Below are 19,922 nucleotides of genomic sequence, written 5' to 3'. Positions count from 1 at the left end.
CTTGCCTTCCTGATCCCGTGGCAAGGTGCATTATAGAACAAGGCTTTCCCCCCACGGGCTCAGGTGCATTTTGAGGTACAGACTTTGAGAGAAGCGATACGGTGCTTTTTCGAAGACACAGGCAATGTTTATTTCCACATCTTAACAACAACAACAAAAGCAAACATTTAAGAAACACCCCACCGCTCGAAATGGGGATTGTCCCACAGGCCTCAGAAGATGTCTTCGTTGTAAACGACCTGGGATCGCTTGTCCCGGTGAGAGCCTTTGGTGCTATTCTTCACAGCTGGGAAAGAGAGAGAAGGGAGGGACATCTAGGATCACAACAAGGCAAAGGTGACCAGCTTCTCTCATGCTACCCAGCTGAACCTCTGAAGACGATAAAAGAAGCAGATTCTGGGGCAACTGGTGGTGGACACCCAGGCCCCACAAACCCTTTTAAGCGAGTGGGATATATTATTGGCAGACTGAAAGTTGCTGGTTGCTTTCTCTGGGAATCTGACCCCACTTACCTCTCCGATTCCTCTCATCAAAACACAGGAGCTTGGGAGATCCCTGAGTTCCATATCCCCACCAAAACTCAAACCACTTCCCATCGTCTTGGAACTTGGTTCCTGCCTCCCCATTCCAGACCCCTCTCCTCCGGCACTTACCCAAAGACCCCCAGACCGATTTGCCGGTGGCTGCGTCCAGCATGGGCTGCTTGCGGGCAATGCTGACTTTCAGCTGCACATCCTCCACCACCTTTCCGTTGAGCTGTTAAGGAGGCAAGGGAGTGGGGTGCCTTAATCCATTTCTACGGAAATTGCTCCACGCCCCAGAGAGCCCTGAAGCACCGTAAAGATCAATAGAATAATAATAATAATAATAATAATAATAATAATAATAATAATAATAATAATAATAATTGATTTATACTCCGCCCATCTGGCTGAGTTTCCCCAGCCACTCTGGGCGGCTGCCAATCAAGTGTTAAAAACAGTACAGTGTTAAATATTAAAAACTTCCCTGAACAGGGCTGCCTTCAGATGTCTTTTAAAGATAGGATAGCTACTTATTCCCTTCACATCTGAAGGGAGGGTGTTCCACAGGGTGGGCGCCACTACCGAGAAGGCCCTCTGTCTGGTTCCCTGTAACCTCACTTCTCGCAATGAGGGAACCGCCAGAAGGCCCTCGGCGCTGGATCTGAACGATGGGGGTGGAGACGCTCCTTCAGGTATACAGGACCGAGGCCGTTTAGGGCTTTAAAGGTCAGCACTAACACTTGGAAATGTACTGGGACCCAATGCAGATCTCTCAGAACCGGTGTTATGTGGTCCCCGCGGCCACTCCCAGTCACCAGTCTAGCTGCCGCATTCTGGATTAATTGCAGTTTCCGGGTCACCTTCAAAGGTAGCCCCACATAGAGCGTGTTGCAGTAGTCCAAGCGAGAGATAACTAGAGCATGCACCACTCTGGCGAGACAGTCTGCGGGCAGGTAGAGTCTCAGCCTGCGTACCAGATGGAGTTGGTAGACAGCTGCCCTGGACACAAAATTAACCTGCGCCTCCATGGACAGCTGTGAGTCCAAAATGACTCCCAGGCTGCGCACCTGGTCTTTCAGGGGCACAGTTACCTCATTCAGGACCAGGGAATCCCCCACACCCGCCCGCCCCCTGTCCCCCAAAAACAGTACTTCTGTCTTGTCAGGATTCAACCTCAATCTGTTAGCTGCCATCCATCCTCCAACTGCCTCCAGACACTCACACAGGACCTTCACCGCCTTCACTGGTTCTGATTTAAAGGAGAGGTAGAGCTGGGTGTCATCTGCATACTGGGTGTCATGAACACCCAGCCCAAACCCCCTGATGATCTCTCCCAGCGGCTTCATATAGATATTAAAAAGCATAGGAGAGAGGATGGAAACCTGAGGCACCCCGCAAGTGAGAGCCCAGGGGTCTGAACACTCATCCCCCAACACCACTTTCTGGACATGGCCCAGGAGGAAGGAGCGGAACCACCGTATAACCATATAGAACCAAGAAGTCTGCCTCATCTTTGCCTCCTCCCCTGCCTCCAAGTCTCGCCCGCTCTCTGTCACAACCTCTTCCTGCTCACGAAACCCTGTTGCCTCTTCTGCTCCCGACACCTCCTCCTCCCAGTCCTCTCTCTCTTCTCCCTCTGATCACGTGTCATCGACCCACCACCAATCCCCAGGCTCTGAGCCTACGCTGTCTCCCATCACTCCTCTGTATCCAGGGCAGACTCATGAAAACCCATGGACTTAATTCTAATGACTAATGTTGGGTATCAGGGACTGGGGTGGTGACTGGACCTATGGTCAGGGGTCCCTTTACCTTTACTTTAATGTTGGGTATCATTATTATTATTATTTATTATTATTATTATTTATACCCCGCCCATCTGGCTGGGCTTCCCCAGCCACTCTGGGCGGCTTCCAAAAAAATAGTAAAATACCGTAACGCATCAAACATTAAAAGCTTCCCTAAACAGGGCTGCCTTCAGATGTCTTCTAAAAGTCTGGTAGTTGTTGTTCTCTTTGACATCTGGTGGGAGGGTGTTCCACAGGGCGGGCGCCACTACCGAGAAGGCCCTCTGCCTGGTTCCCTGTAACTTGACTTCTCGCAGTGAGGGAACCGCCAGAAGGCCCTCGGCGCTGGACATTTCAGGAAACTCGAAGGGGAATAGCAATGGCAGTTACCTCAGCAATGGCTTGGTCTGCAGACTCCATCTTCTCATAGGTGACAAAAGCACAGCTGAGGGTGGAGAGAGAAAAGGGTTAACGGCAGCTCTCTGGAGAAAGGCATTGTCTTCTTGGCTGTCTTACCTTACCAGCAGTGTCAGAAACTCAAATATGTAAGCTAGGCATCAAATGGCTCCTTAGCCAAGGTTGCGGTCACTGAAACAGAATGCCTAGCTGCCATTTTTTTGGCAGGACGGCTCTAACGTCTTTATTTTTCAAATGAGAGACGTGACTGCGATTCTCAGTTACACCTACGGTTAGTTCAGATGACAATCTTGATCTAGGCTGAGCTTTGAGAACTTAAAGAAGAAGATTCGCTTTATCCAGGGACAGTCCACATATATATTGGCCTATTCCTACCTATTTTTCTTAATGGTGACACGGTGACAGTAGTAGTTTTGGCAGGACAGGGGGCGGGCTGGTGTGGGGGACTCCCTGGTCCTGAATGGGGTAACTGTGCCCCTGAAGGACCAGGTGCACAGCCTGGGAGTCATTCTGGACTCACAGCTGTCCATGGAGGCACAGGTCAATTCTGTGTCCAGGGCAGCTGTCTACCAGCTCCATCTGGTATGCAAGCTGAGACCCTACCTGCCTGCGCACTATCTCACCAGAGTGATGCATGCTCTAGTTATCTCCCACTTGGACTACTGCAATGCGCTCTACGTGGGGCTACCGTGACCCGGAAACTGCAACTAATCCAGAATGCGGCAGCTAGACTGCTAACTGGGAGTGGCCGCCAAGACCACATAACACCGGTCCTGAAAGATCTACACTGGCTCCCGGTACGTTTCCGAGCACAATTCAAAGTGTTGGTGCTGACCTTTAAAGCCCTAAACGGCCTCGGCTCAGTATACCTGAAGGAGTGTCTGCACCCCCATCATTCAGCCACTGAGGTCCAGCTCCGAGGGCCTTCTGGCAGTTCCTTCACTGCGAGAAGTGAGGTTACAGGGAACGAGTCAGAGGGCCTTCTCGGTAGTGGCACTCACCCTGGGGAACGCCCTCCCATCAGATGTCAAGGAAATAAACTACTATCTGACTTTTAGAAGACACCTGAAGGCAGCCCTGTATAGGGAAGTTTTTAATGTTTTATGGTGTTTTAATATTCTGCTGGGAGCTGCCTAGAGTGGCTGGAGAAACCTGGCCAGATGGGCAGGGTATAAATAATTTATTATTATTAATTATTATTATTATTAACCATTCATAACTTAAGAATATTCTTCACAACCGTGAGCAGGGCAGTGAGGTGGGGTAAGTGAAGACAAGCAACAACATTTAAGTATAATATTGATCGCTGCTCCTGCACAGGCTACACAGAAAAGGCATTTTGGCTCCTGAAATTCATTCTGATTGTGCAGATAAAATATAACTGATACAGGATGTGGCATCAGTGCGAGAAAACAGTCCAGATCCAATGTTTCCCAGGAATGCAACTCCAGATGGTGGAGATGTCAGGCGCCAGCCTACCTGGTAATTCCAGGCATTGAACCTGCAACCTTCTGCATGCAAAGCACTGCTCTGCCCCCAATATATTAGTAGTAGTAGTAGTAGTAGTAGTACCCTCCCCATCTAACTGGGTTGTTCCAGTCCCCCTGGGTGGCTTTCCTGGTAGACGTCCATATGGGAATGAGGTGTTGTTTGCATGTTTCCCCCCGTAGATCTGGCCCAAGTTTGCCTCTTGGGCCAACCTTGCCTTCCTTCCCACCACTCACTTGCGGGGATTGTCCATGGAGAGATCAATGATGTTCCCGAAGGCCGAGAAAGCGGTGCGCAGCATGCTCTGCTTCATGTCCGCCCCGTAGACGTACACCGTGTTCCCTTTGCGCGGAGCACGTCGGTCGGGGAAAGAATCTGAACCTGGGTTAGGAAAGGAAGATTGACAGGTCAGAAAACACTCCTGTCGCCCCAAGGCCCTCTTAAACCTAGCCAAAAACCCTTTGAAACCTTGCCTACCCTTCCTGGGGACTCTATGTATCCTAGTTCACAACTGGCTCACGTGATACAGTGGTACCTCAGGTTACATACGCTTCAGGTTACATACGCTTCAGGTTACAGACTCCGCTAACCCAGAAATAGTACCTTGGGTTAAGAAATTTGCTTCAGGATGAGAACAGAAATGGCACGGCGGCAGCGGGAGGCCCCATTAGCTAAAGTGATACCTCAGGTTAAGAACGGTTTCAGGTTAAGAACGGAACTCCAGAACGATTTAAGTTCGTAACCAGAGGTACCATTGTATTCGAAGCCTGATGCCAGCCGCTCCGTGAGATCGTAATATCCAGGGCCACATCCACACCCTACATTTAAAGCTCTATGAGAGCACTTTGAACAGAAATGGCATCCCCCAAAGAATTCTGGGAGCTGTAGTTTCTTAAGGGTCGTTAGGGGGGTCGTTAAGAGGAGAGCGCAAAATATGGTCTGAAGCTCAATATAAAAAAAAAACGAAGATCATGGCCACTGGTCCCATCACATCCTGGCAAATAGAAGGGGAAGAAATGGAGGTAGTGAGAGATTTTACTTTCTTGGGCTCCAAGATCACTGCAGATGGTGACAGCAGCCACGAAATTAAAAGACGCCTGCTTCTTGGGAGGAAAGCAACGACACACCTAGACAGCATCTTAAAAACCAGAGACATCACCTTGCCAACAAAGGTCCATATAGTTAAAGCAGTGTTTCCCAACCTTTTTTGGGCAAAGGCACACTTGTTTGATGAAAAAAATCTTGAGGCACACCACCATTACAGCCCCGTGACGTCAGCGCGCAGCGTCACGCCGTGAGGGAAGGGCGCCGGGGCGCTGCTGCTGCTGCTGCCGCCGCTCCCGGCAGGCATGGGCCCAGCTGAGGCGGCGGCGGCTGTTGTGGTGGTGGCGGCGATAGCGGGCGGAGGAGGGGGCGGCGGCGGGGCCGAGGTGGCCGGCGGCGGCGGGGGAGGCGGCAGCGGGTGGAGCAGGAGGGCGGCCGAGGCTGGTGAGGGAGTAGGGTTGCCCGGGGCTTGAGGAGCCGTCGCCGGGAGTTGCTGCTGCTGCTGTTGTTGCTGCTGCTGCCCAGACATGCCGGCCTCCTCCTCGTCCGCTGTCTCGCGCTCCTCCCTTTTGCGCGCGCTGCCCCGCCGCCGCCCCATTGGCCGGGTCCTGTCAGCTGATCCTGTGTTATTTCCTGTGTGTGTGTGTGAGGGGAGAATGGAGAGAGAAACCTCGGCACCACCACCGCGGAGCCGCCCCCGACTCGACGCGGATCCTCGCCGCCGCCGCCCCGCCTCTCGCCGCCCGACTCGCCCGCCTCCCTCCCACGGCACACCAGGCAACGTCTCGCGGCACACTAGTGTGCCGCGGAATACCGGTTGGGAAACACTGAGTTAAAGCTATGGTTTTCCCAGTAGTGATGTATGGTAGTGAGAGCTGGACCATAAAGAAGGCTGATAATAATCACTTGCCTTAATAACAATTTATTTAACTAAAACAATATCATTATAGCATATGTATCCATGTTCGTTAACTGATGTGGTTAAACTTTTTTTTTTTAACTTAGACATGAAATCTTAAAACAAATCCTTATTTCCTGATGAATAGCCTTTGGGCTATAATGTAACTTAAATAGAAAACTATCTTTAGCAAGATTTTCCCTCCAAAAGCATTTTACAGTGGTACCTCAGGTTAAGTACTTAATTCATTCCGGAGGTCTGTTCTTAACCTGAAACTGTTCTTAACCTGAAGCACCACTTTTGCTAATGAGGCCTCCTGCTGCCGCCGCGCCACCGGAGCATGATTTCTGTTCTCATCCTGAGGTAAAGTTCTTAACCTGAGGTACTATTTCTGGGTTAGCGGAGTCTGTAATCTGAAGCATATGTAACCTGATGCGTATGTAACCTGAGGTACTATTGTATTTTTAAAATCCGATTTACATTTTTTTTAAAAAAACCATTTAAAATTTGAAAAATCTGATTTTATTTATTTATTTAAAAACCATTGATTTTTATCCACCCTGCCCCCAAAGAGTCCTTACGGCGGAAGCTGCCCTCTCTGTCTCGGTCCCTGTCTCGGTCACGATCCCGGTCCCTGTCCCGGTCTCGATCCCGGTCTCTGTCGCGCTCTCTGCTCCGGTCCCGGCTGCGATCACGGTCATAGTCCCACTCGAAATTGCGGAGGTTCTCCCCCTGGTCTGGCTCTTTGTCCGGATCCCTGCCCACTTCTGGATCCTTCTCTGGATCCCGCAGGCGATCGCTGGAGCTCACAAAGCTGGGAAAGAGCATGGAACGGGAGAGGCGTCATTTATACCCATTTTTCTTTCACTCTGAAGGCAGCATCTAAAGAACGTGCGCCGTCAAATCACAATTTCAATAATACAATGTGATTTGTAAACCGCAGGTTACTAGTAATAAATAATAATAATTTATTATTTATACCCCACCCATCTGGCTGGGTTTCCCCAGCCACTCTGGGCGGCTTCCAACAAAACACTAAAATACAATGACCTATTAAACATTTAAAGCTTCCCTAAACAGGGCTGCCTTCAGATGTCTTCTATAAGTTTGGTAGTTACCGTAAATTTCGCTCTATAACACGCAGATTTTTTCTCCTAAAAAGTAAGGTGAAATGTCTGTGCGTGTTATTGAGCGAATGTGTGGTCCCTGGAGCTGACTCTCCGGAGCTAAGGGGCAAAATAGGCAAAAATCAGGCAAAAATAAGATTGGGCGGGCGGGCGGAGGGAAGAGGGAAGGCGGAAGCTGTTGCTTTCCTGCATTCTGCCTCAGGGTCTTACTGCCCACCCGCTTCTGTTGCTGCGTTTGCTCAAACTCAACAAAGAGCAGGGAATCCCCTGCCCTCCTGGCAAGCAGAGGGTTAAGGAAATGATCGAGTCCTTCTAATTCTTTCCTAGTCACACTGCGTGCAGGCTCCAGCCCACCACCTCCTCCTCTCCGTGCTCTAGGGACTCGCAGGCAGCCGAAAAACACACAAGTGGGAGAGGGAGAGAGAGAGAGAGAGAGAGAGAGAGAGAGGGCTGGCTTGGGTGGGGTGGAGGGGACTTTTGCTTTACAATGGTAGGTTTCTCATTTCTTTTCCAAAAGCAGAGAGCCCTGCCCCCAGGCCCCCTCCAAATTACAGCTTCTCCAAGCAATGTACTGCTGGAGGGAGACAGTATCCTTGTTTGGAAGAGAAACCCTGCTTCCCTGCTCGTAAGTAACAGCAGGCTAGATTGCAGAGTGAGACATGGAAATCTCTGGATTTATATGCTGTATATCAAATATCTTAATCTATACTTTCTAAAGCGGCAGGTAAATCAGAATCTCCTGAGCCAGGAGGATTACAGCATCTCTCCTCTCCCCTTCATTAAAAGCCTAATACTCTTCTTTGAAGAAGTATAACGTGAGAATGTTTTTTATATATATATTTTTAAAGTTCATTTCCTCATTGTGTGCTATACACTGATAATTGCTGCCACAATAACAATTGATTGAAAATGGAATTTAGTCCCCCCCCCCCCATAGAGAGCTGTTCTTCAAACGTTTAGCCTTAATACAGTGGCTGATGTAATACCCTTCTGCTTCACTAGGCATTTTATATAGGGACATTAAAATTGATTTTCTACATCTTGGCAGATGAAAAAAAGTGTGTTACATGCCCTATTGCCCAAAAGTGTGCAAGCACAGAGCAAAGGTTGCAGTGACAGAGGTGGCCAAAAAAGAAATACCGCAAATAAAAAAGAAATCATACTTCGTATATCCTGTCTGTTTTATCCTTAATAGGGACTTTTATAAGCATGGATCCACAGGATCTTTGCATTGGGTCACCCCAAATTCACCATCAGATAACATAGCATGTCCATGGGTACAGCCTGCACCAAAAAAATCACGCACCCACTGTTGCCTAGGGTCGCAGTGGTGCAAAAACGTGGTTACAAAGCATGGATCCACATGGATCCTCAGGATTTTTGCATTGGGCTACTCCAAACTCACTGTCAGATCACATGTCTGTGGCCACAGCATGAACCACAAAAAGCATACATCCACTGTTTCATTTAGAATATTTTTTTTCTTGTTTTCCTCCTCTAAAAACTATGTGCGTGTTATGGTCTGGTGCGTGTTATAGAGCGAAAAATACGGTATTTTTCTCTTTGACATCTGGTGGGAGGGCATTCCACAGGGCGGGCGCCACTACCGAGAAGGCCCTCTGCCTGGTTCCCTGTAACTTGGCTTCTCGTAGCGAGGGAACCGCCAGAAGGCCCTCGGCACTGGACCTCAGTGTCCGGGTAGAACGATGGAGGTGGAGATTCTCCTTCAGGAATAATAATAATAATAATAATAATAATAATAATTATTATTATTATTATTTATTATTTGTACCCCGCCCATCTGGCTGGGTTTCCCCAGCCACTCTGGGCGGCTTCCAACAAAGATGAAAGATACACTAAAATGTCACATATTAAAAACTTCCCTGAACAGGGCTGCCTTCAGATGTCTTCTGAATGTCAGGTAGTTGTTTATCGCTTTGACATCTGATGGGAGGGCGTTCCACAGGGCGGGCGCCACTACCGAGAAGGCCCTCTGCCTGGTTCCCTGTAACTTGGCCTCTCGCAGTGAGGGAACCGCCAGAAAGCCCTCGGAGCTGGACCTCAGTGTCTGGGCAGAACGGTATACTGGACCAAGGCCGTTTAGGGCTTTAAAGGTCAGCACCAACACTTTGAATTGTGCTTGGAAACGTACTGGGAGCCAGTGTAGGTCTTTCAAGACTGGTGTTATATGATCTTGGCGGCCGCTTCCAGTCACCAAATACCAAACATTTCAAAACAGAGATATAGTCTCTTGTTACATCCGGTTCAGGTTACGTCTTTTCAGGTTGCATCCCGCGGCAGCCCGAAAGTACTGGAAAGGGTTACTTCTGGGTTTTGCTGCTCGCGCATGCACAGACGCTCAAAATGACATCACGCGCATGTGCAGAAGTGGTGACCCGCGCGTGCGCAGACATGGGTTGCGTTCCTTTCAGGTTGTGAACGAGGCTCCGGAACGGATCCCATTCGCAACCAGAGATACCACTGTAATCATTTTTAAAAACACATTTCGAAACCATCGCCAGTGCCAAAAATTACCTGCCCTTAATAAATAATTTGAAAATGCACTTTGAACCAGCACAACAAGCAACCTAAAAGCTGAGAAACCAGCAGCGTAATTAGTGAAATAATCCTTATTATGTGTCATTTGGGGACGTGGGTGGCGCTGTGGGTAAAAGCCTCAGCGCCTAGGGCTTGCCGATCGAAAGGTCGGCGGTTCGAATCCCCGCGGCGGGGTGCACTCCCGTTGCTCGGTCCCAACGCCTGCCAACCTAGCAGTTCGAAAGCACATCAGAGTGCAAGTATATAAATAGGGACCGCTTACTAGCGGGAAAGTAAACAGCGTTTCTGTGTGCGGCTCTGGCTCGCCAGAGCAGCGATGTCACGCTGGCCACGTGACCCGGAAGTGTCTCCGGACAGCGCTGGCCCCCGGCCTCTAGAGTGAGATGGGCGCACAACCCTAGAGTCTGTCAAGACTGGCCCGTATGGGCAGGGGTACCTTTACCTTTACCTATGTGTCATTTGAAACAAATAGATTTTCAAAGGCCTAAGCTGATAAGGCCATTTATCCCTTCAGAAGGGATCAACAGATCAGAGCAGGAGTGGGGAGCCTCATAATTATTAAACTGCCTCAACCCAAACACTGTTTGCTGGAGTTCTTTGGGATTTGGCCTGATCCTACAGGGCAAAACAAATATCGAAAGGTCAAATCATCTAGATTTTATTATGAACAGAACCAACCTTTCATAGAGAGACTTCCTCTGGGGACGCCGTGACTGAAACAAAACATTTTTTTTAAAAAAAGACATCAGACATCGTATTAAAATTAGCAGCTAGTAGCCCTGGGCTGAAACAAGAAACTTTGGGTAGCTAAAAACAAACACCCCTGCTCTCTCTTTTGCCACCTCAGAGATCTTTAGGGATCTGGTTCCCCCTTGTTTCATTGGTTCCACGATGTCACGTGGCAGCTACAAGCATGGATGACTGGCTGAACTGTGGCTTAACAGGGGTTGGAGTAGAGCTCATGGAGAGCTCAAAACAGTGTCCTTGCTTTCTTCAGCGTCGATCCCTTTGGCAACATCCTGGGGACGTGAGAACAGCCCTGCTGGATCAGACCAAATACCCCATCTAGCCCAACGATCTGCTCTCCCAGTCATAGCTGTCATCTTTCAGATTTGGAAAATAAGGGATCAGCAGCCTCACCTGTCCCGGGGACAGTCTACGGGATATCTAACAATCCGGAAACGGCGCTGGAATAAGGGAACTTCCCGCAAAAAAAGGGAAGGTTGACAGCTACGCTCCCAGTTGGCCAACCAATTGTCTAAGGCAGCTGTTCCCAATTCCCTAAGTATCCTGCAGCCCTTGTTTTTCAAAAGGCAAGCCATGGACCTCCTACTTTTGAAAATGTTGACATCTCTATGGTAGTTACTGTTCTGCGGGAACACTGGCCTAAGGGAAAATTGCAATCAGGATCTGAGCATGAGAGCACCTTCCTCTCCTGATATTTCCAGCAACTGGCAATCATACTGCCTCTGACGGTGTGGAAAGTAGAACCTGGAGGCAGGGAGCTTGATTTGAGCTCTCCTGGATACTTGTGGGTCTTCCAGTTGCAGCTCTGAGCATACTTGGACCACATGGCCCCCTCCCACTAAGAACAGCGGCTGGCATCCATCACAGAACCTTGGCCTCCTGTCTGAAGGTGTGCCCACAGCACCAGCAATTCCCATGGACCCATCCTTGCATGTTGGGGAAAAGGCTACAGCTCCATGGGAGAGCATGTTTTGCATGCAGACGGCCCCACGTCCGATCCTCCAGACTCCTTGCCTGAAACCCTGGCGAGCTGCTGCCAACCAGTGTGGACAATACTGAGCTAGGTGGGCCAACGGGTCTGCGTCAGTAAAAGGCCTCCATGTGCATCAGCTGAACATGGGAGCTCCATAAAGGATGCAGAAACAATTTAGGCTGCCCTGGGGCACCCCCATGAACCAGCGAAGGCGGGGGAGCAAGCAGGGTTGCCTAGTTCTCCACCAACCCACCCCATTTCCCTCGCTTAGCTGGGAACTCAAATGCCAGGTACCTCTTGAGAATCGTCGTCTGCAGAGATGCTGCGCTGAAAAGGTTGGAAAGTCGTGACTGGTCCTTTCTCGGGATCCTAAAGACAAGCAAGATGTTAAGGCCCTGCTGAGGACAACCCTGCTCCCCTTTCCCACAGTCTCTGTTAGGGCTGGGGGAATATATTGATATATCGTCCAAAACTGGTTTGAAGTCCGTATTGTGATATCGGTTCATAATTTTTGACCTTCTTTTTTTAAAAAACAACACTTTATTAAAGGTAGATAAGGACAAGATGAAATTATACAATTGAATATAAATATAGATGGGCAACGGCTATGTATAATGAATACTTATCTACTTTTAAAAATTTTCACCTATAATCTTTTTCTTTTACTTCTTTATTTTTTCTTTGTTCTTCCCCCCCTTTTTTCCTGATATCTTATCTTTCATTTCACTCCTTTACAGTGGTGCCCCGCAAGACGAATGCCTCGCAAGACGAAAAACTCGCTAGACGAAAGGGTTTTCCGTTTTTTGAGTCGTTCCGCAAGACGAATTTCCCTATGGGCTTGCTTTGCAAGACGAAACGCCTTGCGAGTTCTTGCGAGTTTGTTTCCTTTTTCTTAAAGCCGCTAAGCCGTTAATAGCCGCTAAGCCGTTAATAGCCGCTAATAGCCGCTAAGCCGCTAATAGCCGTGCTTCGCATGACGAAAAAACCGCAAGACGAAGAGACTCGCGGAATGGATTAATTTCGTCTTGCGAGGCACCACTGTATTGTGAATAGCATTTTATAGAGGTATAAATAAGTGTAAATATGAAAAGAAACAAAGTATTCTCTAATTGTTTTCCTTGGTTATATGTATTTTTTTTCTTTTGTATTTTCTTTTGTTGTAAATATGTATGTTTTCTAATTTGTACTTAATAAAAATTTAAAATTAGAAAAAAAAGGAATCATAATTTTTGACCTGGCAAAATATAACACAAACCATGATGTGTGCACGTGTGTGTGTGTGCGCGTGTGATGCAGAAAAACCGTGAAGACTGCCAATGCCTTTGTCTTATTTCAGACACTGTGATACGCTGGTGATATATCGCAACGTTGACAACCAGACATCCCCCAGCCCTAGTCTCCACCCACTTAGCTCCCCTTACTTTCAGCTTCCCTTCCAGCGTGCGAGAGCGCTTGAACCCCGAGTTCTTGTTTTCTGCTTTGATAGCACTGATGGCCCCCGTTTTCACGAGCATCTTGGCTTGCTCCGTGGCTGTGGCCGTGTCCACGACCGGCTGGTCAGAGATGGCTGCAAAGCGGGCGGAAGAAATGCAAGTGAGTGTCCCAAGTGTTGGCGGACCCAGGCGCACCCTACTCCACTCCACCCACCTCCCTTGGTGGAAGTCCGACTTACAGCGTTTAATTCCTCCCTGGCTGGCTTGGCTGGTTGAACTCTGCTGCTTCTTCAAGGCCATGAGGGCCTTTTTCTGGGGAGGAACAACAACAACCATATTTAACATGTCATCTCCAAACCTATTTCCCTCCCTTCCCTTCCTTTCAACCCCGTCTTCTTCTGTCGTCATCTACCAACAGGTGACCCTGTGGTTCTCAAGAAGTTGCTGGGCTACAACTCCAATTTATCCCAGAGGCATGTCTCATGAGACCAGGGCCCTGCGGGATCTGATTTCTTTCTGCAGGGCCTGTAAGACGGAGTTGTTCCGCCTGGCCTTTGGCTTAGAATCAATTTGATTCCCTCCCTCCCCCTCTTTCTTTTTTCCTTTCTCCTCCTGTGATGAGGCTGCATTTTAATGTTTTAATGTTGTATTTTAATCTTGTTTTTAAAGTTGTATTTCAATCAACTTGTTTTTATTATTGGTTGTTAGCCGCCCTGAGCCCGGTCTTGGCTGGGGAGGGTGGAGTATAAATAAAATTTATTATTATTATCATTATTATTACTATCAGGTTATCCACTGTGAGAACAGAATGCTGGACTAGATGGGCCCCGTGACACGCAAGAAGGAACAAGCTTGTTTTCTCCTGCTCTGGAGGGTAGGACTTGAACCAGTGGCTTCCAGCTACAAGAAAGGAGATTCTGACTGCACATCAGGAAAAAATTTCTGGCAGCAAGTGAAACAATCTCCCTTGGGAGGTTGTGGGCTCTCCTTCCTCTGAGGTTTTTAAGCAGAGGTTGGATGGCCATCTGTCATGCCTGTGTTTGTTTAGATTCCTACATAGATGACCCTGTTAAAATTCCTGCTCCATGATTGCAGTCACGGGATTGTTGTCTATCCCATGACGGTATGTGTTTTGACTCCACAGAGTGGGAAGTGACGGAGACAGGATGTTTGTGTTACTGTGTTCCGTGAAGTGGGACTGTTGTCCTTTGTTCTTTTTCTCTTTGCTGTCTGATGCTAGAGAGAGAGGGAGCCATGTTGCAGTGCTCCGTGTGTGTTTATATGTAAATAAAGTAGATTAGCCAAAATGCTGAGTTGCTGAGGTCTGTTACGCAACTGCGCAAACTCTGCGGATCCCTAAGTGTGCCGGTGTCGGTTGGCATCAGTCGCTGTGATGTTCGGGCAGAAGAAAGCTTTTGAAGCTCCCGAACGAAAGACCAGGAGGGAGAGAACATGCCAGTCGGGCATGTGTCTCTACCAGGGCCCTATTCGAGTGTAGGCTGAACTCCTGACAGACCATCTGACTCTACGATTCTATTATATGACCCAGAAACCTTCTTTCTATTCTTGTATCTGATTGTTGGCAACGCTAGCTGGGACTGGGAGGACCAAAGGCCTTGAACAGCCAACAACAGCTTGATTCGGCCTGGCCTGCCTAGGGTGGAATCTACCCCTCGGCATCGACAAAAAGGAGTCTGACCTTTTTCTTGAGTTTGGCAAACTTCTTCTGCAGAGCCTCCTCTTCATCTGTCAGTCCCGGGGGTAAGACAATCATGGCTGATAAGCAAAGTCACCGTCTGGAAAGGGAAGGCAACAAAATAGTCAGCGGCAGCTTGTGGGTTGGTCAACCAACCTGGGTCCATAGTGCAACATGGCTTCTTCCTCCAACACCTTTAATGGTTGTGGAGCAAAGGGGATGGCAGGTAGGGTCTCCATATCAGCAAGAAGAAATAACGCCACCTAAAAAGGTTCTGCTAAATCAGGCTGATAGATAGCCCATCTAGCCCAGAATTCTGATGAGCACCATGTGAAAACAGGATGTTGGACTAGATGGGCTGTCAGCTGATCCAGCAGGTTCACAATATTTTAAAAAAATATTTAAAACTGATAGCAGCCTAGAGAAAAGGGCAGGTCCAAAAAAAGTTGCATTTCAAGTGTCAAAAGCATGTGTGTCTTCAGCAGTCAGCAAAAACTGCATAACGAAGGCGCCAGTTTCACCTCTGGCGGGGAGGGAATCCCACACCTTATTCCAGCTGCCATATTCCACTAGAAGACAAATTTAAGTGCAGAAGTTGGGTCATGCCAACTACAGTGGTACCTTCAGGTTACAGACGCTTCAGGTTACAGACTCCGCTAACCCAGAAATAGTACCTGGGGTTAAGAACTTTGCTTTAGAATGAGAACAGAAATTGCGTGGCAGCGGGAGGCCCCATTAGCTAAAGTGGTAGCTCAGGTTCAGAACAGTTTCAGGTTAAGAACGGACCTCTGGAACGAATTAAGTTCTTAACCAGAGGTACCACTGTACAAGCACATTTGCAGCTTGGCTTTGCACGAATATCCCACCTTTGGCAGAGTCATAGCTACGGGAGGTGGCTAGCCAGGGTTTGCTTGCCCCAGGGTGAAGCTTCCAGAGGGGTGCCATTGATGCTCCCAGCCTGTGTGTGTGCGCGCGCATATGCACAGGTTGGTTCTTTTTTGCCAAACTAAGTCTTTGACCCAGGTGCCCCTGCCTTTGGTTTCTAGTGGCAGTAGACATTGGGTAAGCCTTACGTTTTGCAACAAGGAGAGGTTGCAGCCTCTGCATGCAAAAGGGTATCCCAATAAAGGGACCCAGTAAGAGTTGAAATAGGAACCCCTGGTGGGGGGGTTACCCCTTTGGCTCGGAGCCAATTTGATTCCCTCCCCCTCTCTCTTTTTCCTCCTGTGATGAGGCTGCATTTTAATATTTTAATGTTTCAATATTTTAATGCTGTATTTTAATCTTGTTTTTAAGTTGCATTCATTCAACTTGTTTTCATTATTACAAACGTTATAATAAAAACAAGTTGAATGAATGCAACTTAAAAACAAGATTAAAATACAGCATTAAAATATTGAAAGGTTTGTAGGTTTGCAAAAGGCTCTGTGAAAATAATATTAGAAATATTGTAAAAAAGGGAATAAGAGGGAGGAGGTTTTTAATAAAAGGCAATACTAGATTAAGAAATGCGGAAGAAGGACTAAAACGGAGGATTTGCAGAAGAGCTGAGGGAACTCCAAAAAATGTATTTGTGAAAAATTGTGGTATGTGTTTTTATATTTTTGTGTTGTAAAATGAATAAAAAATAATTTAAAAAAAACCCTTGTTTTTATTATTGCTTGTTAGCCGCCCAGAGCCCGGCCTTGGCTGGGGAGAGCAGGGTATAAATAAAAATTAATTATTATTATTATCATTATTATTATTATTATTATTATTATTATTTGTCGTCAGCCATAGCACTCTCACCCACCCACCCACCCCCAGGTTCGGTTGACCCTAAAAGGCACTCCCAGCAGAAGGGCTGGAGTTGAAAATGGTATACCCTATAACGCCTAAGCATCTGTAACCAATAAAAGTTGTGGCCTATTCGACCCTTTCTTCCCTTACACTCGTTTTCCTGCCTGCTTATTTACTGGGGAGACCTTGCAATGCAACGCACTTTGCACCAATCACATCCCTCCTCCGGCCTCCCACTCACCAGCTGCTCCCGCGTCCTCTCCCTGTCGCGCGAGCCTTCTCTCCCGGCACGCTCTAGACACGCCTCTGGGGACAAGCCACGCAGCGGGAGGAAGTCTCTACGTATATTTGCATAAGCCACCCGGCAACGCGAAGCCCATTGGCTGATTGGCGGCCGCGATGATAGGACAGCGCTCGCGCGTGTTTAAGGACCGATTTACATATCGGCAGCTCATTGGCTGAATTGCGCAGGCAGGGCGGAAACGTTCGAAACGCGAACACTTTGAGCATGCGTGCGACGCAGCGGCGAGACGTTTGCAATTTGCATGTCGCGCCGCCATTGGACAACAGTGAGCGGGCACCGCCTGCGTTGGAAATGGAACCAAGCGGACCCCGGCTGCTCTTCCAACGGCTGCTTCCGCTTTCTTCCAACCGGGCGTTCCGCCTCTGACTGGATTTCGACCAATCCCGTGTCAGCGTCGTCGCTCGCTTCCGCTTTTCAGCGGCTTCCGCCCGGCTGAGTAGCGACGAATCCTCCCTGGCTTTGGAGTCGCTATCTGCTGTGTGGCCGAAGCTTCCGCCCTCACCAGGTTGGGCTTGAAGGAGCATTTCCGGGTTAGGGGTTCGCCACGCCCCTGGGCGAGCTGTGGAAGTGGCGATGGAGATGGAGAGGATAGGTGAGAGAACTTTGGCAGCGCCTCCCCTTTGGAACTCCCTGCCACTTGAGATCAAACAGGCGCCTTCGAAGGGATCTTTTCGGAGGCTGCTGGAAACAGTTCTGTTTAGATCAAGCCTTGCCCAGATGCTTACAAAGCTGGAGCAATTTTAGCCTCTTTTTTTAGTATTTCAGCTTTCGTATGTTTTAAAGGAGGGTTGTGAATTTCCCCTCAATATTACTGTAAACCTGAAGAGAGTTGTTGTTTTTTAACAGTCAAGTGGTGTGTAATTTTTATGAAATGAATTGTTGGCATCCGTCTGTCTCAAGAGACAGTGGCGTGCATTCAAACCTCTGGAGAATCACAGCGCCCGCTGTGGCTGCAGAGACCGGGAACTCATAACTGCTACCTTCAACGTTGTTTTTGCTGCAATTGCAGCACCAAAGTGACCTCCCTGGGGCGCCAGCCTGGGCAGTGTGAATGGAGGTCCTGGGTTGCCCAGACGACAAGGCTCCCCCCCCCCCCGGCCTTACTGATGTGGTCTAAAGGAAAGTAGAGCAGAAAAATAAGTAATAAAATTAGCTTTGTGCTGTACACAGATTTAAAACAAAGATGGTTCTTTCCATGCAGCCTTACAACATAAAAAAGACACAGCACAGAAGGGGAAACTGAGCAAGCTCAGGCACCAGGTCTTGAAAGCTACATAGCCGACTGAAAATGGGGAAAAGTTGAGGGAAAGTAAAAATTAGTTCTATTTGCTCATGCTTATATAAGGCCACTATTAATTTACACATTTTTTTGAGAGAGAAAACAAAGAATATTTTAAGTAATGTGAATAAAGTAATAATGATCAATAAAACACAGATAAAAGCAAAGTTATGAAAATCTAGTTATCTAGTACGGACAATCTTCGTTTTGTGCCAGGGTTCCGTTCTTGACCCCTTTGTGCATTGGCAGAACAAGCATATGCCCATTTTGCTCAGTTCTGCCCCCTCCTGCCCTGGTCTGCCCCTTTTCATAATGCCTTTCACCCTGAGAGGTGCACTCCATTCATAGCTGTCAACGTTTCCCTTTTTTTCAGGGAAATCCCCTTATTCCAAATAGGATTCTTCGCAAGAAAAGGGAAAAGTTGACAGCTATGACTCCATTGTCTCTCAAGAGAGATAGATGCCAACAACAACAACAGATCACCAGGGATGTTTATAATAGGTCATAAAACAGTAAGCCAGACAATAAAACAGATAATAATAAGATACTATTATATGGTTTTGTTGAAATATTGTATGTCCTAATGGGCTTTTATTGCTGCGAGATGCTTCTCAGCTTGCTTGGAAAAGTGGCACACATATTTTGACCTTTGCATCAGTAAACTTTGCATTTCCTGGAAGTAATTTAAGCAAGTGGGACGCGGGTGGCGCTGTGGGTAAAAGCCTCAGCGCCTAGGACTTGCCAATCAAAAGGTCGGCGGTTCGAATCCCCGCGGCGGGGTATGCTCCCGCTGCTCGGTCCCAGCGCCTGCCAACCTAGCAGTTCGAAAGCACGTCAAAGTGCAAGTAGATAAATAGGGACCGCTTACTGGCGAGAAGGTAAACAGCATTCCGTGTGCTGCGCTGGCTCGCCAGATGCAGCTTTGTCACGCTGGCCACGTGACCCGGAAGTGTCTCCGGACAGCGCTGGCCCCCGGCCTCTTGAGTGAGATGGGCGCACAGCCCCAGAGTGTGGCAAGACTGGCCCGTACGGGCAGGGGTACCTTTACCTTTACCTTTAATTTAAGCAAAGGATGGATAGCCATAATTCAGGGTCCTGTAGTTGCATTCTTTTTTTGGGGGGGGTGAAAATATATTTATTGATATTTCATAATAATACGAAGTAATTAAGTTGCATTCGGCGCCAATGACCTCTGAGGTCCCTTTCAGCCTTACAGTTCTTTGAAAGTTACACTGGGGTCAGTGGGGGTAGCGACTGAAAATGGGATGGTGAATTTCAAAATGTCCTTATCTCCTTGTTCCCTGCTAGTCCTGCCCCCCAGGGGGCCTCTGGAGTTACCCCTCTCCATTCTGGAGGTTGGATGTGCCGGCCGTTTTGAGCTCATCACCCAAGAGGAAGGGCCTCATGGAGACAGATTCCCGCTAACCACGGTAAGCCCCTTTCCAACCCTGGAACGAGGGATGAATTTTCTTAATGGTAATACATCACCTTGCCAACAAAGGTCCGTATAGTTAAAGCCATGGTTTTCCCAGTAGTGATGTCTGGAAGTGAGAGCTGGACCATAAAGAAGGCTGATCGCCGAAGAATGGATGCTTTTGAATTATGGTGCTGGAGGAGACTCTGGAGAGTCCCATGGACTGCAAGAAGATCAAACCTATCCATTCTTAAGGAAATCAGCCCTGAGTGCTCACTGGAAGGACAGATCCTGAAGCTGAGGCTCCAATACTTTGGCCACCTCATGAGAAGAGAAGACTCCCTGGAGAAGACCCTGATGTTGGGAAAGATGGAGGGCACAAGGAGAAGGGGACGACAGAGGATGAGATGGTTGGACAGTGTTCTCAGAGCTACCAGCACGAGTTTGACCAAA

At 48.2% G+C, this 19,922-nt stretch overlaps 2 protein-coding genes and 1 long non-coding RNA gene across 3 annotated transcripts in view; 1 reads left to right on the top strand and 2 right to left on the bottom strand.

The window, feature by feature from the left end:
* Positions 1 to 19,922, bottom strand: part of LOC144326613 (uncharacterized) — a 187,998-nt gene that overhangs the window by 104,882 nt on the left and 63,194 nt on the right. The gene's annotated exons all lie outside the window — the stretch shown is intronic.
* NELFE (negative elongation factor complex member E) lies at positions 103 to 16,854 on the bottom strand. The gene is made up of 11 exons (XM_028719921.2): positions 16,714 to 16,854; positions 14,697 to 14,793; positions 13,237 to 13,309; positions 12,986 to 13,131; positions 11,859 to 11,933; positions 10,523 to 10,557; positions 6,740 to 6,972; positions 4,453 to 4,597; positions 2,702 to 2,756; positions 654 to 756; positions 103 to 286 (listed from the first exon to the last, which is right to left on the bottom strand). Exons 2-11 carry the CDS (start codon positions 14,769 to 14,771, stop codon positions 213 to 215), a joined length of 1,014 nt encoding a protein of 337 aa, XP_028575754.1. The 5' UTR covers positions 14,772 to 14,793; positions 16,714 to 16,854; the 3' UTR covers positions 103 to 212.
* The window catches only part of SKIC2 (SKI2 subunit of superkiller complex), a 44,059-nt gene continuing 41,189 nt past the window's right edge, over positions 17,053 to 19,922 (top strand). Inside the window, exons 1-2 of the mRNA XM_028719919.2 lie at positions 17,053 to 17,368; positions 19,364 to 19,485. Of these exons, the coding sequence (XP_028575752.2) occupies positions 17,350 to 17,368; positions 19,364 to 19,485 (141 nt within the window). The 5' untranslated portion in view covers positions 17,053 to 17,349. The remainder of the gene's footprint in view (positions 17,369 to 19,363; positions 19,486 to 19,922) is intronic.

The sequence above is a fragment of the Podarcis muralis genome, chromosome 2 (assembly GCF_964188315.1).
Source record: "Podarcis muralis chromosome 2, rPodMur119.hap1.1, whole genome shotgun sequence".
NCBI lineage: Eukaryota > Metazoa > Chordata > Lepidosauria > Squamata > Lacertidae > Podarcis > Podarcis muralis.
The sequence above is the reverse complement of the archived record's forward strand: the minus strand, read 5'-3'. Positions and strand labels throughout refer to the sequence as shown.